General features: G+C 42.4%; 1 protein-coding gene across 2 annotated transcripts in view; it reads right to left on the reverse strand.

Moving 5' to 3' along the window:
• Positions 1-19,883, reverse strand: part of GOLIM4 (golgi integral membrane protein 4) — a 327,568-nt gene that overhangs the window by 147,451 nt on the left and 160,234 nt on the right. For both annotated transcript variants that reach the window (XM_078665887.1, XM_078665888.1), the window contains exons 4-5: positions 17,981-18,034; positions 5,895-6,045 (exon numbers count right to left, since the gene is read on the reverse strand). In XM_078665887.1, coding sequence (XP_078522013.1) covers positions 5,895-6,045; positions 17,981-18,034 — 205 coding nt within the window. The remainder of the gene's footprint in view (positions 1-5,894; positions 6,046-17,980; positions 18,035-19,883) is intronic.

Raw genomic sequence — 19,883 nt, forward strand, 5'->3', positions numbered from 1 at the left:
TAGAGCTAAGAAGCATTTATTTTATCAGTTAACTTGGGACCTTATGATTAATACTGTCCAGGAGAAGGATACAAGAAAATTCTGGAAGCTAGTGGGGGGCGGGATTAGCAATGTGATCCTCCCAGTAAGGTGCACGGTTCTAGGAAATGCTTGGGTACCTTATTTAAGCAATATCTATGAGGCTAGGAAGGTAACAGTGGCAGGTAATTGGTAAAAATTGGGGTAGGAATTGTTGGAGACTTTCTCTATACAATCTATCACCAAACTGATAACCTTCCTAAATGTTATCAAGGCAGTTGGGCAGGATAATCTCCTCACAATTGTAATGAAGACTAACTATGTGGTGGGTAAATTTGTTTTCCAAAAGCCTTTCTAGACATAACTAAGTCAGAAATATTTACACCTAGCTGGAACAGTGCAATAATCAAACCACTACATAAAAAAAATGAAGACTGATGTCCCTGGTTACTTATGCTTGATTAACCTGCTAGATGTTGGTGCAAAGTTGTAGTCCAAGGTTATTCTCATCTAACTGAACTGGATTGAGTGCAATGGTAAAGTTAAAATGGAACAAGGGGGCTTCAAGCGTGGGCATTCAACAATGGAGCACTGATTCAACTTGTTGGCCCTGGGGCAAAAGGCGAAGGACTAAAGTTCTCTGGACTAAATCACGACAACAGGCTATTCCCATTAATTTATTAGTACTCTTCCAAGAACTACACTATCAGAACTGGGCCCAACGAGGAGCTGGACTTAGACAGGGCTTCATTGGAAAGAATACATTTAGAAAATGGGTTAAGGCAGGGATGTGTCTTGGTCCCCATGCTGTTTTCCTTGTTTCTTGCCCAAGTGTTTTGGTTGCTACCAAATCCTTTTAATCGAACATAGGGGGCAGACATGTGCTGTGCCTCCTTTACACAGAGAACCTGGGTACTGTAGACCTGAATCAAGTAGGCCTACAGACGAAAGGTAATAGATTTAATAGGTACTTGGAGGTCAACAAACTTAAGGTGAACTTAGAAAAAAACTAAAATAATTCCCTCTGTGAGAAATACCAAAACTGTTCAAGTGGTTTCTGGTTAATAGGATGGAGGAAGGGGTTTCCTCTTTCAAATACTTAGTATGATGTTCACAAAAAAAGTTGAACTGGGCCCTAGATAAAGAATTGGTTAAGACACAGGCAGCCTCAACTGTAGGAGGCCTAGTACGTTTTAAGAATACCTTTGGTGGCCCATCATGGACCCCACTTGTGACAGCCTAGAATGCAATGGTCCCCTCACAATGTCTTTATTGGAATGAAGTACCTTCCCTAAGTATGGAGAGAAGTCAGGAGAAGTGCGAGAACAAATTTTTGAAAAAATGATTAGGTCTCCCAAAAGGTATAATGGGCACAGCAATAACATTGGAAGAGGATCTGCACGCCTAGAATTTCTTGGCGTACAAAGTAACTTTGCGATTTTGGGATAAACTCTTGACCTCTGAGGTACAGAAGGTATCAGTTCCTTGTGCTACTGAAATTGGAAGGAGTGACCCAAGATGGGTGGCGCAAGTCAGAAACAGATTAGGTAATATCGTGGGTGCTTAAAAATGGAGAAATGTATGATGTCTGAGGCCTCTCACCTTTTGAAAGGTGAATTAAATATGGCCTGTAGAAGGAAGTCAAGACTGGATGATCTGGAGTATTTAAGGAACAAACCTCAGCAAATTTTATGCTGGAATCCTGGGAACATCTTCAAGTGTTCCTGAACATATCCGCTCTTCCAGATGCCTAGCTATGTTTACTATTACTAAAATTCTGGGTGGCTCTGAACACCCGGAAAATAGGAGTCGATAAATTTACTGCATTTCTAGATGCTGAGAACAATTGCACATGTGGATCGAGGTTTCAAAATTTTAACGTGCATTTTTTAATAGTTTAAAATACGTTTCGGTTATTAATGTAAGGACTCTAGATCTAAGATTATTTAGCGGAGTTATTGCTGAATCCTAGGGTGCTAAGGAATGAATGGATACATAGCGATATCAAGTACTCAAGCTTTGTTATCTGTACTGGTACTTGGGGGGTACGGTCACTAGATCATGCCAGCACTTGGAATGGTTGGGAGGTGGTGTCCGGAATGGGGCTAATTTTAAAGTACAATTTTAAACTGTATTTATGTACATAATGATTTAAAGACAAGTGTCTGAACATTAATCAACTTGAACTTCGCTTACATGTATGTTGATTTATTCTAAATCCTTTTTCTTACAATACTACTCAAACGACAACAAATTTCCACTATAGTAGTGTCGGAGTATAAATGGCTTGTTACAGTCTTTACATTCAAATATGTGATATGCCTAGTCATTGGATTTCATCAGTACACTGCATCGTTAATAAATAAGTTGAATACTGTGGGAACTAAAGGGGTCCTTAATGATCTCATGAGGTCTCCTTTGGAGCCAAATCTACATTTGGCTGGATTCCCTGAAGGTATCAAAAAGTTTTGTGAGCTTAGGACTTATGCTTCTGGTCAGAAGCAAGTAGAAGGCTGTGTCGGAAACGGCACTCCATCACTGCACCTTGGCCAGCCTATTCAGTTGTGCAGCATGCTCTCAAGACATGATTCAGAATGAGCACCTTAATTTCTCCCTAATGTAGAGCCCACATTCCTCTACTACTACCCGCTTCATACCATGTCCAGCCCTATTATATAATTTCTATTCACTGTACTTAAACTTTTCACACAGCTTGTCAAGATAAGGTAAGATTTTTCTATTCACATTGTATTTGTTACTCACCTGCGCTCTTACCAAATACACAGAGACAAATGTATTACTTTCTCCCTTGTACAGAAATCTATACAGATTGCAACTGCAATAAGCAGTGAAAAATTGTAGCAGTACTCCAACCTATGGTCTTTTGTTAACCGGATGCTTGTCATTTGCAGTCTTTCTGCGACAGTTGCTAAACAATTTAAACAGGATGTTTTCCCATAGGATGTAATTGCAAAATGGCATCGGACATCTAAGGGCAACAACTCCCACAAGTCATTCCTGCTCTCAAACCAAACACAGGACATGCATGCTCTTAAACCAAAGGAAGGATGTATCTCAGCAGTTTAATGACTCCTTCCATATACACCAGCGGTAAAATAAATCTGAAGAAGATGGGTACTTTCTGAGGAATTGCTGGATTATGACAGAAATCAGTAAGTCATGTTGACTACACCCATGGTTGACACAAAGATAAAACTTTGGTTTGAAGAAAATTCTAAACCCATCCCCTAGATGGAGGAATAATGCATAGCTTGAGAAACTAAAATAGTTTCACACTGCAAAACATCTGTCTTTTGGAAGAGTCTCTGGTCTGACAAAATCAAAGGGATCAGCCTTGAGTGGAAAGGATGCCAAACACTGGATTCTCTGCAAAAGTAGGATATTGCACAACAAATTAAGAGCCAGTCACTGAAACATAAGGGTGGATAAATAGCAGCATGAGCAACCAGTTAATTCAGAGTGAAGGTTTTGATTCAGAATCATAACAATTATCAAAATTAAAACAGTGAAGTATTGCAATGACTTGCAAAAAAACAACCAGATACAAAGAAAAAAGTTGACATTCTCCAAACAAATTACTAAACAGTAAAAACAAAAATACTAAAAACTGTTAGAACAGGGGGTCTCTAGTTGGCAGAGGTAGGTACCTTTGACCAAATAGGGACCCCTGCTACTAGTCAGAGTAAGGGGGATACACTCTTTAGATAACCCCTACTCACTCCCTTGGTAGCTTGGCACGAGCATACAGGCGTATCCCAAAGACAATGTGTAAAGTATTTGTACCAACACTCACAGTAACACAGTGAAAACACCACAAATGGACATCACACCAGTTTGGAAAAATAAGTATATATATCTAAACTACACAAGACAAAAACGACAAAAATCCAACATACACAGTTTAAAAATATGACTTTAAAAAGGTTTCAAGAACTTGTACCATCGAAATCTATGGATGCGTGACTTTGCACCAAAGTACCTGGAGATGCAACAAAAGTTCCCAAGCCAAACAGCTGCAGCGTCGAAAAACAAAGAGATGCGACACTCCTCAGAACCCGAGGAGGCAAGGAGACAACCCTACTGCATGCAGCGGACGGGTTGCGTCAAGTCCGGTCTGTAGGGGGAGCGAAGCGTCGAGTCTTTGTGCCGGTTCCGGTTTGCAGGTGAGGCGTTGGGAAAGACTCTCGCACAGGTACGATACTTAGATCTTCGAGATGCAACAGCGATCGATGCGGCGGCATTGTGCGATCCCTTGATGCATCGGTTCTTGCAGCGGAAACAGGCGGTGTGACAAACTTCGCAGCGGCACGGCGATGCGATGGAAATCTACTTGCTCCGTCCAGATGCGCCGGTGAAACGTGCCGCCAGAGAGCGATGCAACGGGTTTTGTTTGATTCTTCTTGCAGCTCCGAAACAGCAGCAACAACCTCCAGAGGCCCCACAACTGGATCAAGAACTCTAGGCAGGTCAGAACTCACAGCAGAGTTCAGGGGGAGCTGGGGGTGAAGTCCTTTTGTTCCTGGGACGTCAAAACAGGAGGCCAGCTCTCCTCAGGTCCTTGGAGATCTTCTTCAAGCAGGGGACACAGCACACAGCAAAGTCCTTCTCCTTTCCTTGGCAAAACAGCAACTGCAGGTTAGCCCCAGAGCACACAGCAAGGGCAGTCCTTCTCTTCAGTTTCTCCAGCTCTTCTCTTCGGCAAAGGTTCCTTTTGGATTCCAGGATGATCTAAAGTTCAGGGGTTTCAGCTCTCACATTTATACCCCAAAAATACTTTGTTATCTAGGATAAGGGGTCCTGGACCTAGTCCAAACCAGTTCTGGGTGCACTCTGCCAGTGCACAACTTCTTCCTTTGTTAGTGTGGCCAGGGCCATCAGACACACCGCAGGAGGTTGAGCCAGCATTGTGGAATGCAGGCACAGCCCTATTCAGGCCCAGGTGCTACTCCTCCCACCACTCCAAATGCAGATCGGTCTATTCAGCCTAGTGCAGACTCTCCCAGACTCCTGGAGCCACCCCAGCTCCTGTCACTCTCAAACCAGACAGTCAATCCACAAACAGGCAGAGGCACCCAAAGGTTGAACAAGAAAATAGCCACTTTCTAAAAGTGCTATTTTCAAACACAGAATTTACAAACCATCTTTACTAAAAGATGTTATTAAATTCTGAGTTCAGGGATACCAGACTCCAATTTTCTATCTCACTCCTATGGGAAGAAATGCAGGTAAACCGGTTACACAGCATTCCCCATTCTGGCATATGAGCAAGATAGCCTTTCAATAGTGAATTACTGCCAATTTTGTTTTCCACAATCAGGACATGTTACACACACACACACACACACACACACACACACACACACTAGTACATGTCCTACCTTTCACATACACTGCACCCTGCCCAGGGGGGTACCTACCATATGGGTGTCCTATGTGTAAGAAAAGGGTAAGGCCTGGCAAGTGGGTGCACTGGCCAGGTCAACATGGCAGTTAAACTGCGCACAGGTACGGTGGTAGCCATGAGACATCTTTTCAGCGCTACTTATGTGGGTGGCACCATTAGTGCTGTTAGCCCACTAGTATCATTTGCGTTACCGGCCTTAGCACACTCAGTGCACTTTACTAGGGACCTACTGGTAAGACAAATATGCCAATCATGGATAACCAATCACAATTTACACAGAAAGCATATGCACTTTAGCACTGATCAGCAGTTGAAATGTGCCCAAAGTCCTATAGCCAACACCCACAGGTCAGGAAAAACAAAGGAGGAAGAAGCCAAAAGTTTGGGGATAACCCTGCAAAAAGGCCCATTTCCAACACAAACAAACTACAGCAAAAGAAAATTCTCTTACCTTTCATTTTGGACATTTCTTGCTCTTTTTCCTGCTGTAACTGAAAGTATTTTTCTTTGTGACTGCCCAAAGATCTGGTCAGATCCTCACCAAGTTTTTGATGCTCAGTCTGGAGGTCACTGTGCTGCTTTCGGAGATCTTCATGTTGGTTCTGAAAATACCAGTATTAACCATTTAACAAAACTCAGCAAACATACAAGAAATGCATTTGCATTTCTAAACTTCCTCTCTTTACAACTTGTTATAAGCTTCCCAGAAAATATGGCAAAACTGCAGTGTAGTGAGAATAAAATGCCCCGTTATCCCATATGCATGTGGCCTCGTCTCAATGGTCTATAAATAACCACTGACCATCTGGGTTTTACTTTTACTATAGAAAAACAAAAGTGATGGACATACCCACTGTTGTAAAAGAATAAAGTTTGTGTTATTTGGTGAAAAATAATGAAGTGTACATAGGTTTCTACAGTAGGTGATTAAATTTTTTTTAACTTGTTGTAATGGTACAGAATTGTTCAAAAACTGTTATACTCCGAATCCAGGAGCTCTCAAGCACCGATAGTGAGGTACATTGATTTTTTCAAGCTTGCATACTTAAGACACACTTGTTCCTGGGCTTTTAAAGCTATCATCCATATTTAGGTGCATTGGTTTGTGCTACTATAACCATCCATAGAAGATGCATTTCACTCTGAATCCAAAGCACTACATAAAGACTGTATTGCTTGGCTGTTATGCTGTGCTTGTTCTGTCTATACTTATAGATAGGGTTTAAGATTAAGTGTACATAGGTTTCTACAGTAGGAGATTATATATTTTTTAACTTGTTGTAGGGCACCCCCTGCATAGGAGCAACTATGCAGGGGGTGCCCTACAGTAATGTCAAAGAATGCATTACCAGGCAGCATTTTGAAGCCTGCCAAGCTCTGCAAATGCATAACATGCGGGCAACAATGGAATGCTTAAAGTACCGCAGATACCATCTAGGTGATTAAGAAAAATCAATTTACCTCTAATAGTACATTTTGAATTCTTAGTCCAGTATACCCTCAATCACCTAAATTTGGAAAGGTGGTAAAGAAGGAAACACATTAAGAGAGACTGGTACATCACAGGGAAGTGAAAAGCTTTCAGAGTGTCTGTAGGCCTAGGCCAGCATGGAAACGGATCAGGATTGCTTGCAGAACTCCATAAGCCAACTCACTGGTAGTTTATATAAATAGAAGCAAGTATATGAAAAGTAAATGAATCTGACTGAACTATAATGGAAAAAAATATGCGGAAAAAATTAACTTGAATTAAGCATTTTGATGTATGAGATAGCACATAAGGGCTGAGAATTTGAAATGGAATTCCCCCTTACAATGACTGATCTCAATGAAAGTTTGGTCTCCTTTACTTAAAGATGTTTGATAGCTTTAAAAGCCCAGGACAAGCGTGTCTGAAGTATACAAGCTTGAAAAAACCAATGTACCTCACTATCGTGCTTGAAAGCTCCTGGATTCTGAGTGTAACAGTTTTTGAACAGCTATGTACCATCTGGGCATATGTATCAAAACCGGTCGGCGGGGTTAGTACTGAATGTCTCGATAGGGAGAGTTTGGCATTCAAATTAAGAGTGCACCCTCAGCATTTGTCCAGGTCCAGCTAACTGTGGCTTGTGTACAGTCTGCATCTCAATGAAAGACATAATAGCGCTAGCATTACAAAAGTTATGCTCCACATAGATCACTATAGCTGTGGCCATTTAGCCCCTCCACAGTGTGGTTGTGCTTTGGGGATAACAACGGCAATAACGCCATTGGGTCAGTATCAACCGAGCGACTAAGTAGCACCAACAAAATATGGGAACCAGCCTGTGCCATCGAGTCCCATATAAAGCAAATCTATTAGGGTAGTGTGTATTTACACTGGGGGCAAGGTGAAAGGGCAGGTGCTTCTAGTTTCCAGCTTTATGAACTCAAGGTCCAGCAGATTAAAAAATGGATGGTAGATGGCAAGACCATTCTTTTCTGAGAAGAACATGATAAAGAGATTAAGAGCTTTTTTGCAACAATCAATTTTTTTACCTGTGTAATATTTCAAGATTTTACAAGCGGACTAGCTAATAGCTTAATAAACTGATTGAAATATTTAATTGTATTTTTGGAAAAATAAATAGATTTTTCCTCTTTACTATTAATCAATTGGCACTGACAAGAAATAAAAGTTTGGTTGCAGCTGGTAATACCCCAAATTCCCTGAGTCTTTGATTCTTACATAGCCATGTCAAATTTGTTTCCACTGTACAGGTGCCACCATATGCCAGACCAAGTGAAGCACAGTAATGCGTGCCCTGCTTTTACTTTACACTGCCCCCCTCCACCCAAAAAAAAAAAAATCACATACACACAAAGGAGCTAAATGTCCACTAAGGTAGTAAAGTATCTATTTGTGGACAACAAACATTCTGTAGTATGACAAAAATAGAATATCGGCTAAGACCGAAGTACAAGTGAAATTCCTTTTATCTATTACAATATGTGTTTACATACCAAAGGCATTTTATCTTTGATGTATTAAAAATCCCAGTCAAGATACCAATGACATGAAATATGGACATCTCCTTTTGCCTGGTTAGCTATGCTAATCTAAAGCACAAGATGTTTTATTGATAATAATTTTCACCAGTAAAACAAATGATAGAACACTGTTGGGTAAGGTTTTCTGGTTTTATTGTTCCTAATCAGCCTCTCACTTTACACAGTACACCATCGCTTCACGACAACAGTGGCTGGAGATCTTAAAGCTCAAGGACCCCTGTGTAACATTGCAATATTACACTACAGCTACTGCAACTCTCTGGCTCTCAAAAAAGGGTCTTGGTGGAGAAACGTGAGCTTTCCGAAGTGGTGACCGCTCTAAAAATATGGCAAATGTGAAAGCCAGTGAAGTGGCGGCATCCCTACTGAAGTCTATAAAATGTTTTGTAAAGGAGCTTCTTCCTTATTTAACAGCTCTGTGCAATCAAATGGAGAACCCCAAAGTCTTTTAAAGAGTCTATAATAGTCAGCTTTCTAAAAGATAAAAACGCTGCTAATGTCAATTCTTATAACCCAATAAGCTTGTTAAATGCGGACTATAACCTATATATGAATTTTTGGGGCGGAGCGGATTGCTTAAAGGGCCCAATTGATGATACATTATACATTAAGATCAGAATGAGTTCCTTCCTACAGATCTATGTCTGCAAACATTTGTGATACGAGCAATGGATTATTTTTCAGTTACTAAAGAAAAGCGGTGGTTTTAATGATGGACGCTGAAAAGGCATTTGATTTAGTAAACTGGAAAGCGTTATTTTAGGTTTTAGAGAAAGTTGGATGCGCTTTTCAATTTTTAACTAAGCTTAAGAAGTTTTATTATTAGGCAGAGGAAAAGATCATTGTTAATTCCAGAGAAGCTGGGATACTAAAGATAAAGGCACTGGGCAGGGCTGTCTCAGATTCTTTTTACTTTTCTAATAGAATTGACGATCAGGATTCATAACGCCAAATCAATTCAGCCACCTATATAAGGGATGTCCTAAATTAAGTTATTTGCTGATGACTTTATATTTGAGAGTCAATTGCGTGAATATACAGCGATCTTTAAATTAAATTGCAGGTTTTACGGGTATAGGGAGATACAAAATAGACAAAGCAAAAACTGAACTTCTACCATTTAAAGTACTACGTATGGATCTTCCATCTAACTTGCAGTTGATCTTTCAGCACCTTATTCATTATTTAGGAATTTACGTCACCAGCAATTTTTATAACTTTTTTAATTGAAGTATAGCACGATGCTTAGCAAGGTAAAAGCACTACTCAAGAGGTTGACTCTCCTACCGCGGTCTCTGTTTAAAGGGTAGCACTAATTCAAATGTCTATTCACCCATTATTATTTCTTTTTTAAATTTCCCTGTAAGAATTCCCAGTTCATATTATAAATAATTATATACTGTCTTTCAAAAATGTATATGGCACAATAAACAGCCTAGGGTGAGGATGGCAACATTACATCAGACAGAGTTATGGGTGGGTTGGTGCTACACCAGCTTCCGACCTATTACCGGGCCCCTTTTGAGATAAAAAGGTTCAGCTTTCAGTAGCATTCATGGTTATCAATAATTTTTTATGAAACCTTTTGATCAAAGAGAGCAATGACGTTACCAGTGCTTTTGAAAATGGTAACACTCCTTAAAAAAAAAAAAGTCAAGATATAAGGTACTAAATGTATTAGAATTTTCGTATGTGGGCACTATTTAGATTCTGGGATGTTCCAGTATGCCACGCTTTTACTAGACTGCAAGATTGTGAAAATTGGGGGTTGTTTTTATTAAAAGCAACATTACAATCATGAAAAGCCAAGAAATTTTATACATTTGGTGACTTTTATAAAGGTTTGAACTTTATTTCATGGGATCAAATAACTCAACAATGTGGAAATGAGAGTTTGATGTTCCAGCTTAGTTTTAGGCAAATATCAGTTTAAAAAAAAAAAATTAATCAGGTAAAGAAGGAAGTAACCCATATGCTAATTCATCTGTTTAGTGAAAAACTCTCAGGAGGTGTGAGAAGTTGGCCTGATGTGCAGTGTTCACTATTCTAGTGATCACTATATATCAGTCCAAACAACCCTTATTGATGATTGGTTGTAAGTCAACCTTATAGACCAGCTATCCTAGTAGCATGGATACGAGCAGTCTAAGGCTAAGACTCTAGAGGGCGTGTTAAGCCAGCTGTTTTACCATCACATTACCCCTTGAACACCCAGTGAAAGGACACCACACAAGTGTTATGAAAATAAACAATGTATTTATTAGAATCACAACAACCCTGTACTCTTTATGAGGACAGGGTGCTAAGCACACAACAAAACTCTTATGAAAATACTTAAGTTAGCACGTTATACACAAATGCCCGAGGGGCACGAAAAACCATATACTCTAAAAGTGGAATGCGAAATTACTAGCAGGTAAGTACAGTACTAATAGGCTTTGGAATCGCTAGGACTTGACTATAGAATCGTTAGATTACTCCTAGGAGGCCTAGGGGATTCGGGTGCAGAGTGTGCACTCTCACGCGGGATGCGGGGCAAAGTCTATGGAGGCTAGATTTCACAAAGTTAGTGTTCAGGGGCGAACCCGACCTGGTAGGGAGAAAACGACAGTGGATCCTGACCCTAGGATAGTGAGGCTATGCTGGGACACCGAAGTGCCGAAGTTACCTAGCCCAGGGGCTGCAGCTGCATAGGTCTGAAAAGACGTCGGGAATCTCGTTGCCGGACCAGGAGCCTGGAAGAAGGAAGTTGCTGGCAGGCGACCAGTGAAGGAAAGTTCGATGGATCCAAGCCTGGATCAAGGAAGAAGAAAACCTGAAAGCAGAGGGGACCAAGTTCTTGAATCACTAGCCAGTGATTAAGTGGGCACCAGGATGGCACCGGGCGAAGTCACCGCAGTCAGGTGAGTGGGCGCTGCTGGGCTCTGCAGTCTCTCGGACCAGGAGGCGTTGTCGGCGACCAGGATGGAGGTGCGAGCTGTCCCACGAAGGTTCTTGCTGTCGACGTCGCTGGACCCAGGATTGGGCAACACGTCTTGGCAAATGCAAGGCCCACGCGGTGGACCTAAAATGGCGTCTTAGCCGGACCAGGAGGGTCCAGGGTACTTCTCCGATGGGGGGAAGCAAGGGCCAGTCTGGAGCAACCAGACTAGCAGCAGTGATGTCGTCGGGCGTCGTTCAGAAGGCCACAAGCCAGCGGGCTAGTAGCCAAACAACGCGGTGAGCAGCAAAAAGCAGAAGGGCCCCACGCAGATCGTGGAGATGCTGGGAGGCTGCACTTCGGTGCTGGAGCTGCTCAGGGTCGGGGCTTCTCGGACCCCAAAGCACTCACCAGGAAATTACTCGGCGGGCTTGCTGTGCAGAAGTCGTGCAGTCTTGAAGATGGCCGGTCCCTCGAGGTCTCGTCACACCCACGAATCTCAGCGTGACTGATGATGTAGGTAGAGGTCAGAGGTGCCAGGGAAGCCGGTTCTCGTCGAGCTGGGCAGTCTTGATCCGGAGGAGAGACTTGCAGCAGACCGCAGTGTTCTTAAGATGGTGCCTGCGGATGCAGGGTGACTACTCCTTAGTCACAAGGGAGAAATCTTAGGAAGAAGTCTTGAGTTCCTTTCGTGGAAAGTAGTTTCAGGATTCAAAGATGATCTGATTTGGAAGGGGGCCAGTCCCTACCTTTATCTGGGAAAAGGGGGCTGGCACGCGACTAAGTCCTGCCCTAGGGGTGGGACCAGGAGGGGGGTGGTTACACCCACTTCCTTGGCGGGCTTTCCCCAGGCCAGGGGCTGGAGTGCCCCTGGAACTGGTTTCAGCCGGCCTATGCACAGTGAGCACCGGGGTGCCACTTGCAGTCACCTTCCTCTGTAGCCCTGCCTACCTGGAATACACAAAACCCTGTCTGGGACGGTGCTGGCACCGCCCCTGGCAGGAAACCCTTTGTCCTTGCCTCCTGCTCTGGGAGGACTCCCAGCAGCAGGAGGGCAGACTTGTGTCTCGGTGGCAGCATCCATTTTGTGGAGCTGAGGCTATGTCTGACTTTAACTGGGGTTACAGGTTACATACATGTCGTGTCCCTCTAGAAGGGTGGAATGCTAACCCCGTTGCCAGAATTGGCGAGGGGTTAGTATTCCAATTCGTATGACACCTTACTCGACATGTTTTGATAAAGCGATACCAGAGTTGGCATATAACCGCGAGGATTATAATGCACTTAAGAGTATATGGTATGCGATATCATGGAAACGGCTAAGGGATGGATTCCGAAAGCCGCAGACAGGCTCAGCTCATGCCAGAGCACCATCTCACACGATTCCAAGCACTCTGCCTTCAGGATTGTTAAGGCCTGCCATAGGAGTGACTGATAGGAGATCTGTGTGTCCATTTTTAGGGTTAGATATAGGTATACTATATCTAAAGCAAAGGGTGATTACACCACCTTGCCCCAGCTGTCAAGCAGCCAGTTGTGTCAGATTTGGATGGCCAGCCAGGGGTGGCATAATACATGCTGCAGCCCCTGGTAGGCCCTGGGTACACCTATGCCCTGGGTACCCAAGGTACACTGTACAGGGACTGGTAAGGTGACTCAGTATCCAATTTAGATATGTACCTAAGGTACATGGAATCCATTTTACAGAGAGAGCAGTAGGCCTGGGGTCCTGAATAGCAGGGCCCCAGGTCAACTAAGTCAGAAAACCAGCAAAACACCAGGCAAAAAGTTGGGGGCAACCATAGTCAGGGATCTACCTTCCTACAGGAGGCTTTTTCGAAGATACTCCATACAAACAGTAGTACCTGAAATCTTGGAGAAAATGTTTCTTAAATACCAACTGTAGGCTGACTATTGGTGAGTGCCAATATCTCTGCAGGTTGAAGTATAAAAAGAATGTCATTTTATCAAGGTGGTTAGCATATTATTTGTCGCATAGGATGTTTCCATCTCACCCCAAACAATGTTATGTATCCGCTAAAGGAGACTGGGTACATAATTTTTTACCTGTCCCAGACTATATAAGTTTTGGAGTGAGGTTTTTTCTGAAATTAATAGAAGTTCCAAGCTATAATTCCGCCACAGCCTATGTTGGTTTTATTTCCTTCATCGCATCTGGTGAGTAGGAAAAAATAAGCTCTCAATATTTACTCTTGATAGCCCAAGCGGATGCCCGATCATTAATCTTGCAGTGTTGGATAACAACTACTGTCCCTACATCTCAAAAATTGTTTGATAAAATAAGCAGTACCAAAATCTTTGAGGAGGCATATGCACGGTGAGTAGGGGCTCTTCCCAGGTTTGTAGTGATTTGGGGAGCTTTGAATGATACCAGTTTTTCCCTTTGAGGACTGTTTTTCTTGGGTTTTAGCACTTGGGTACTTTAGCTAGTAGACTATACTCCGATCTTCTTTTGTATCCAAGAAAAGTAGTGTGGACGCATTTTATATTAATTGATCAATGAATGATTGTTGAATTGAATCAATAATGTTTTCGGATTTAATTATGATTCATCTCTTTGCTGCTTTGGTGAAAGGTAAGCGTGACTTTTGCACTACCAGTTTTTTATTTTATTTTTTACATTTGTATACCAGCGCACAGCTACCCCCTAGGGTTTCCCGGCGCCAACAAAAAAACAGCAGAGGAAGGAGAGGCCTATTGGCTGAAAAGCCATGTTTTGAGGGAGTTGCGGAAAGACAGAAGGTCAGGTTGTAAGCGAAGGGGCAGTGGAAGAGCATTCCACAGAGTGGGGCCAAGGTAAGTGAAGGAGCGCCCTCCCATACGAGAAAGTCTGACTTTCTGAACTTGAAATTTCTCTTGAGTGGAGGATCTGGGAGTACGGGAGGGGACATAGGGGCAGGCAAGCTGTTGCTCATAGACAGGAGACTTTGCATGCTTGATGCGAAACATGCAAGTAAGGGCCTTGAACTTGACCCGTTTCTCCACTGAAAGCCAGTAGAGATAGACCACCAGCCTGGACGTTGAGGCAATTTTGGGTGCTCGGCAAATCAGTCTAGCAGCAGTTTTGTACTCGCTGCAGTTTACGTGATCTCTTTGTTGACAACTAAATAGAGAATATTCCCGTAGTCCAGCCTAGAAGTTACCAAGGCTTGGACCACGGTACGCTGGGCAAGGGATGGAAGCATCCACATGATCTTCCTCAACCATTTCAGAATGGTGAAGCAGGTGGCGGCAACCTTGGTAGCCTGCTGCCGCATAGAAAGGGAATCGTCCATAATGAAACCAAGGTTGTGCACCTGAGTGGAGGGCTGTGGAAGCATACTCATTTCTGGTGGCCAATGTTGAGGGCCCCAGAGACCTCGGTCCTTGTCGAGGATCAGAACCTCTGTTTTATCGCCATTAAGTTTTAAAAAATTGGCGTTCATCCAAGCAATAACTTTGCTGAGGTAAGATCTAAGTGCCGAAGGCTCGAAAGTTTTATCAGCTGAAAGAGAGAAGAGGATCTGGGTGTCATCAGCGTATGGAAAAAGCGACAACCCTGATTAATCCACCAAAGCTGCCAGCGGTCTGATATACATTTTGAACAGTAGGGGACTGAGGGTTGAACCATGGGGGACCCCATAGGGCAAGAGATGAGGTTTGGATTTAGAGGTAGATGAAAAGACCTGAAAGGTACGATCGGCGAGGAATGAGCTAAGCCAGCTCAAGGCTGTCCCAGTAACACCAGAGAGTTGGAGGGCCTTTATGAGTACGGTATGAGAGACCGTATCAAAGGCCGCACTCAGGTCAAGCAGCATCAAGGCCATGGTCTTGCCCGCGTTGATGTTGTGTCGGAGCACTTCTGTAACCCCAAGCAGAGTGGACTCGGTAGAGTAACCGGTCCTGGAGCCAGATTGGGTGGGATGAAGCTGCCCATTTGTCTCAATAAACTTGGACAAATGCCCATTAATGTGTCTGTCAAGAATCTTTGAGTTCGCAGGCAAAAGAGAGATTGGACGAAAGTTGGAAAGAAGGGCAGGATCAGCGTTAGTTTTTTTTAACAATGGGACAACCATTGCATGCTTCCAATAGAAGTCATTAGGGATGTATTAAGCAATTGAAGAATGTAATTGAGAGTGGGTGGGTCAATTTGTCGCAAGACTGTAATGGGCAGTAGATCACAGGGAGATCCCGATTTAATATGACTAAGATGATGTGTGAGTGCTACCATGTCCAAGAGTGGCCAGGAGTCGAGGGTGGTCACATTTATCAAGTCTGTGATTTTCAGGTGGCAAGACAGGACAATCAGCAGGCACAGTGAGTAAAGGAGAGGAAGCAGGGGTAGTGCGAACCAGCGTAGAATAGATGGTTTCCACTTTATTTACAAAGAATTGTGCAAGATCCTCGCATTGTATAGAATTAAGGTTGGGAGGAGGTTGTATGGTGGTAGAGCCAGATAAATCCTTGACCATATTAAACAAGGTTTTAGGACAGTTGTTAGCCTGTAAAATAGATGTGGAAACATATTTGGCACGTGCAGCCCGACAAAGGGAGTGACAGGCCAGTTTGCTAGTAATATAGGCAAGTTTGGCTTCGGATGTATAGTTCTTGCGCCACCGACGCTCCAAGTTTTTCCATTTGGTTTTCTCCTTTAGTTTTTCGGAAAACCAGGGGGTGGGGGGTGGCACTTTAGGTTCGAGATTTTATCCTCATTCTTTTTGCACCTTGGTAACCTAGCATTGAGGTTTATTGAAATAATACAGCATTGACCGATTCCTGAATTTATCTGGTTTTCGATAATGGATTCATGCGGTTATTGAGAGAATTCGATACCGGGTGTATTCTAATTTAAAAAGAGCATCTGACCTCTATCAAATGGTTCATCATGATTGAAAAACTGTTGAACTGAACTGATTAACTTTGTTTGTATTGCCCATTGAATTTTTGATCATGGATTACATCAATGGCTTGATTTTACACTGTTTGAACGGAGGTATTTTATGTACTATATTTACTCTGATAAAGCTATACAGTTTTTAGGAGTTACATCTTTATTTTATTGTTTTCTGAGTAATGTATCAAAACTGAGAAACCTAGAGGCATTCAGTCTTTAAGGGATCTTGAGAATCGAAATGGTTTGAAATATCTGCTGCACTAGAGCACTTTGTTTCAAACATTCTTCAATGTTTTTTCTCTTTTCTCTCACAATGTCTTATCCAGTGTTTACATGCAAACGTGTTCTTCATTGTAAATACTGCTCAACAAAGAGAAAAATAAAAGAAATAAAAGAACTGAACCATGAAACAGAAAGATTGCTTCAGAGAGGATGAACGTCAGCTCCTCCAAGGAAACACAGGTGTGTAGGAAGCTTCTACTATGTTTCACAAGGATGAATTTCTATTCATGTGTTAACTCGGATGAAATGAAAGAGGTCTAGTGCAGCTTCCGGAATTTCTCAAGACTTTTTCCATCATTGTTTATTGTAAGGGTGGTTAGTTTAGAAACTAGGAGCCTCATTACGATGTGTGGCGCAAAGCCTCTGCCAGAAAGTCGGAATGTCCTAGACCGCGTCGGAACACTTTCGACCGACTCGGTGGGTTTACAATTCGCCCGACCAATTATGATGTTTGTTGTTGTACTGTAAACCTGGCGGTCCTTCTGAATCGGTTCAGACAGGCTCTCGTTAAGTTCTGTCAGTCAGAACCACATTGTGCAGCTCTACAGACAGCGTTTCTGACAGACCACGATGTCTATTTCCAACAGCCTTTCTAAGTCGGACTGTCCGACACAAAAAGTCTGTCAGTAAGTGACTTTGGGGGCCCCAGCAGGGCCCCCTTCATCCTGCAGCCTCCGTTTGGGGGCAGAGGGGGTACCTAAGGGGGTCCCCCAGTAAAATCCTGCACTGTGTAGCTGGCACCGTGGGGTGCCTGCCACAGGGTACAGGGCTTTACACACACACCACATTTCCCCATAGAAGCCAGTTTTGTCAGCCAGAACACTGGCTCCCATAGTGAACAATGGGACTCTGACCGAACAGTGCTCCGCTGCATCGTAATTGGTCGGGCAGAACCACCGACCGCCAGTCGGTTGGTTCCCGAATCCGAGAAGGTGTCGGGTGGAAATAAACTCTATGTAAATTTTTCCACTGCAGTACAAAAGCGCATACATGGAATTTTAGTTCAGTTGGCTTTCAAGAATGCTTTTGAAAATAAAATGTACTGTTTAATGAATCTTGATTTGCATCACTACTGAAACAGACTTCATGAAACCTGGTCAGCATCCAATATGTTGATGTTATGGACTTAAATAACCCTGATAACCCTGATTTTAGAGAGTGTTTTAGTTTAGATATTATTTCTACTCCTCCATCATTCTCTTGATCTGCAACTGCAAAATAATCGGAGACGATAACTGTCTCTCAACCGCTCCCCAACCACACCCCCAAAAGGTAAACAGCTTGATTATTGTAGTGTTTGCCGCAGAAAAATGTTTTAAACTAATTTTATTTATACCACTTGGCAATATATTTTTGATCTTTTGATGACTGTACAGAAACATTCTTAGAAAGGTCTCAAAGTACCCACCTTTAACATTTGGTGTTGTGCACTGAGTGCGCTGTATCGGTTGTTGGAATCTTGCTACAATATAAAAAAAAATATTTAAAACATAGATGTAAACTTTGGTGAAAAACACTGTTACAACACTGGTTGCTTTACTATGAAATAAGTTTATAATATATCATTTCCAAGTAATAAAGTGCATAGGAAAGGTCTATAGAAACTACTTTTTTATCCTGTAGCAGGTGATACATCCAAACAATGACCTTGTTAGTCTTTTGATACTTGGGACCGGCAAGGAAGCCCGTGGACTATGCACTAAAGGCACGTTCAAATGGATGAAATCTACGTCAGCATTGTCTACTATTGCAAGATTAGAATACTTGGAATGGACATTAAGCATTGAATTGATTCTCTTATTAGTAGAAGCTACGATTGACTTTAATAGGTTTCTTATCCAGCAGAATCTTCCAGATGGCTTGTTCTAATTTAATAACAAACCGTAAACATTCAGAACAATAAGAACAAGCCTTTACTGGAAACATGAGCTAGAACAGTGTCCACCATGTATTCTGAACCCATGAAGTAGTTACACAAGATATGAACCAATTTCCAGTTTCTGCTAGAACGATTACCTTGAGTGGGATATTAACCAGGAAGTGCTACTTTTGCAGCTTTTACTCTTGCAAAGCAGGTCACATTAAATAAGGCATGGAAATGTAATGTAACTAACTAGTCGAATAACACTTCAAGGCTACTTATTGTTTAACACTTTTACCCCAAAGCCACTTTGAATGCTTTGATACTATGTATATAAAATTGTAGGGAAAAAGATATACAAAGAAGGCTTAGTAAGACCATAAAAAAATGGAAAATACCAATTCTGATAACACTAGTTGTATGGTACTTGAAAGACTCCATCACACTGGCCTTAAGTTCATTAGAATCTTCTAGAGACAGGTGTAGGCAAAGCCGGGACATGGCTTGCTGAAGCCTGCTTAGTGTGTTATGGGGATTGGGTCAAGTCTAAATTTCCCCACAGACATCAACCATGACTTCCTGTTGGAAATACAGAGCAGCAGAATGTGCTCTGCATCAACTTTGTCTAAAGGCATCTGCACCCACTCTTTCCTGGTCTATCTTTACTTCTTTCAATCATATGATTCATAATCCATGCTTGCTGCAGGTACAACATGTTCACCACCAAAGACGTGTCGTAAATGCTGCATAAGATCTGTAGGAATTTGCCTATGTGATTCTGGTTGCTCAATTTCATTCCTACTACAGGTAGTTTCCGCAGTCTCACGATCCGCGTGTTTTCCATAAAATTCACAGCAAGCAGCATGGGAGGTAAGCCTACTTCCGACATTTTTTTTGCACTTTGAGTATTTGGTTTGTGCTCTACTATTTAAAAAGCAGTTCACTTGCTTGAGAGGGGTGGTAGGCTAATCCAGATTATCATTTCAGGTTTTTCTTTTAATTTATTTTTAAACTGGGTCATTTTTAAAAATTATTTTCCACCACCTTTAAACGTCAGCACTTTTGCTTGCCATTTAAAGGTTTTTTTTTCTTTTGCTTGCCTGCTTTTACATCCTTATATATCTGCATGCTTTGAAAGGCAATACCTATTGGCTTTGTCAATGTTTTTTTTCTTTTTTAATCTGGGTCACCCACTTGTCAGCAGACTTGATTTTTTGTTATTGTTCTTAAGGGAAGAAGCAGGGCCCACTGAAGCTGTGGGCCATGAGCCTCTTAATATATAACCTGTTGTGGAGGGCCTTGGGAGAGGAGGTCGTGGCTCTGTGCCAGCACTGGTCAGGATTCACAATAACACCCTCCCCCTCCCCCACCCCCATAAAATAAGAAATCTGATGCTTTTGAGGCAGTTGCCAACGTCCAGGGCAGGGTGCAAACCCCCAATGGAGCCTCC

This window comes from Lissotriton helveticus, chromosome 11 (assembly GCF_964261635.1).
Source record: "Lissotriton helveticus chromosome 11, aLisHel1.1, whole genome shotgun sequence".
NCBI lineage: Eukaryota > Metazoa > Chordata > Amphibia > Caudata > Salamandridae > Lissotriton > Lissotriton helveticus.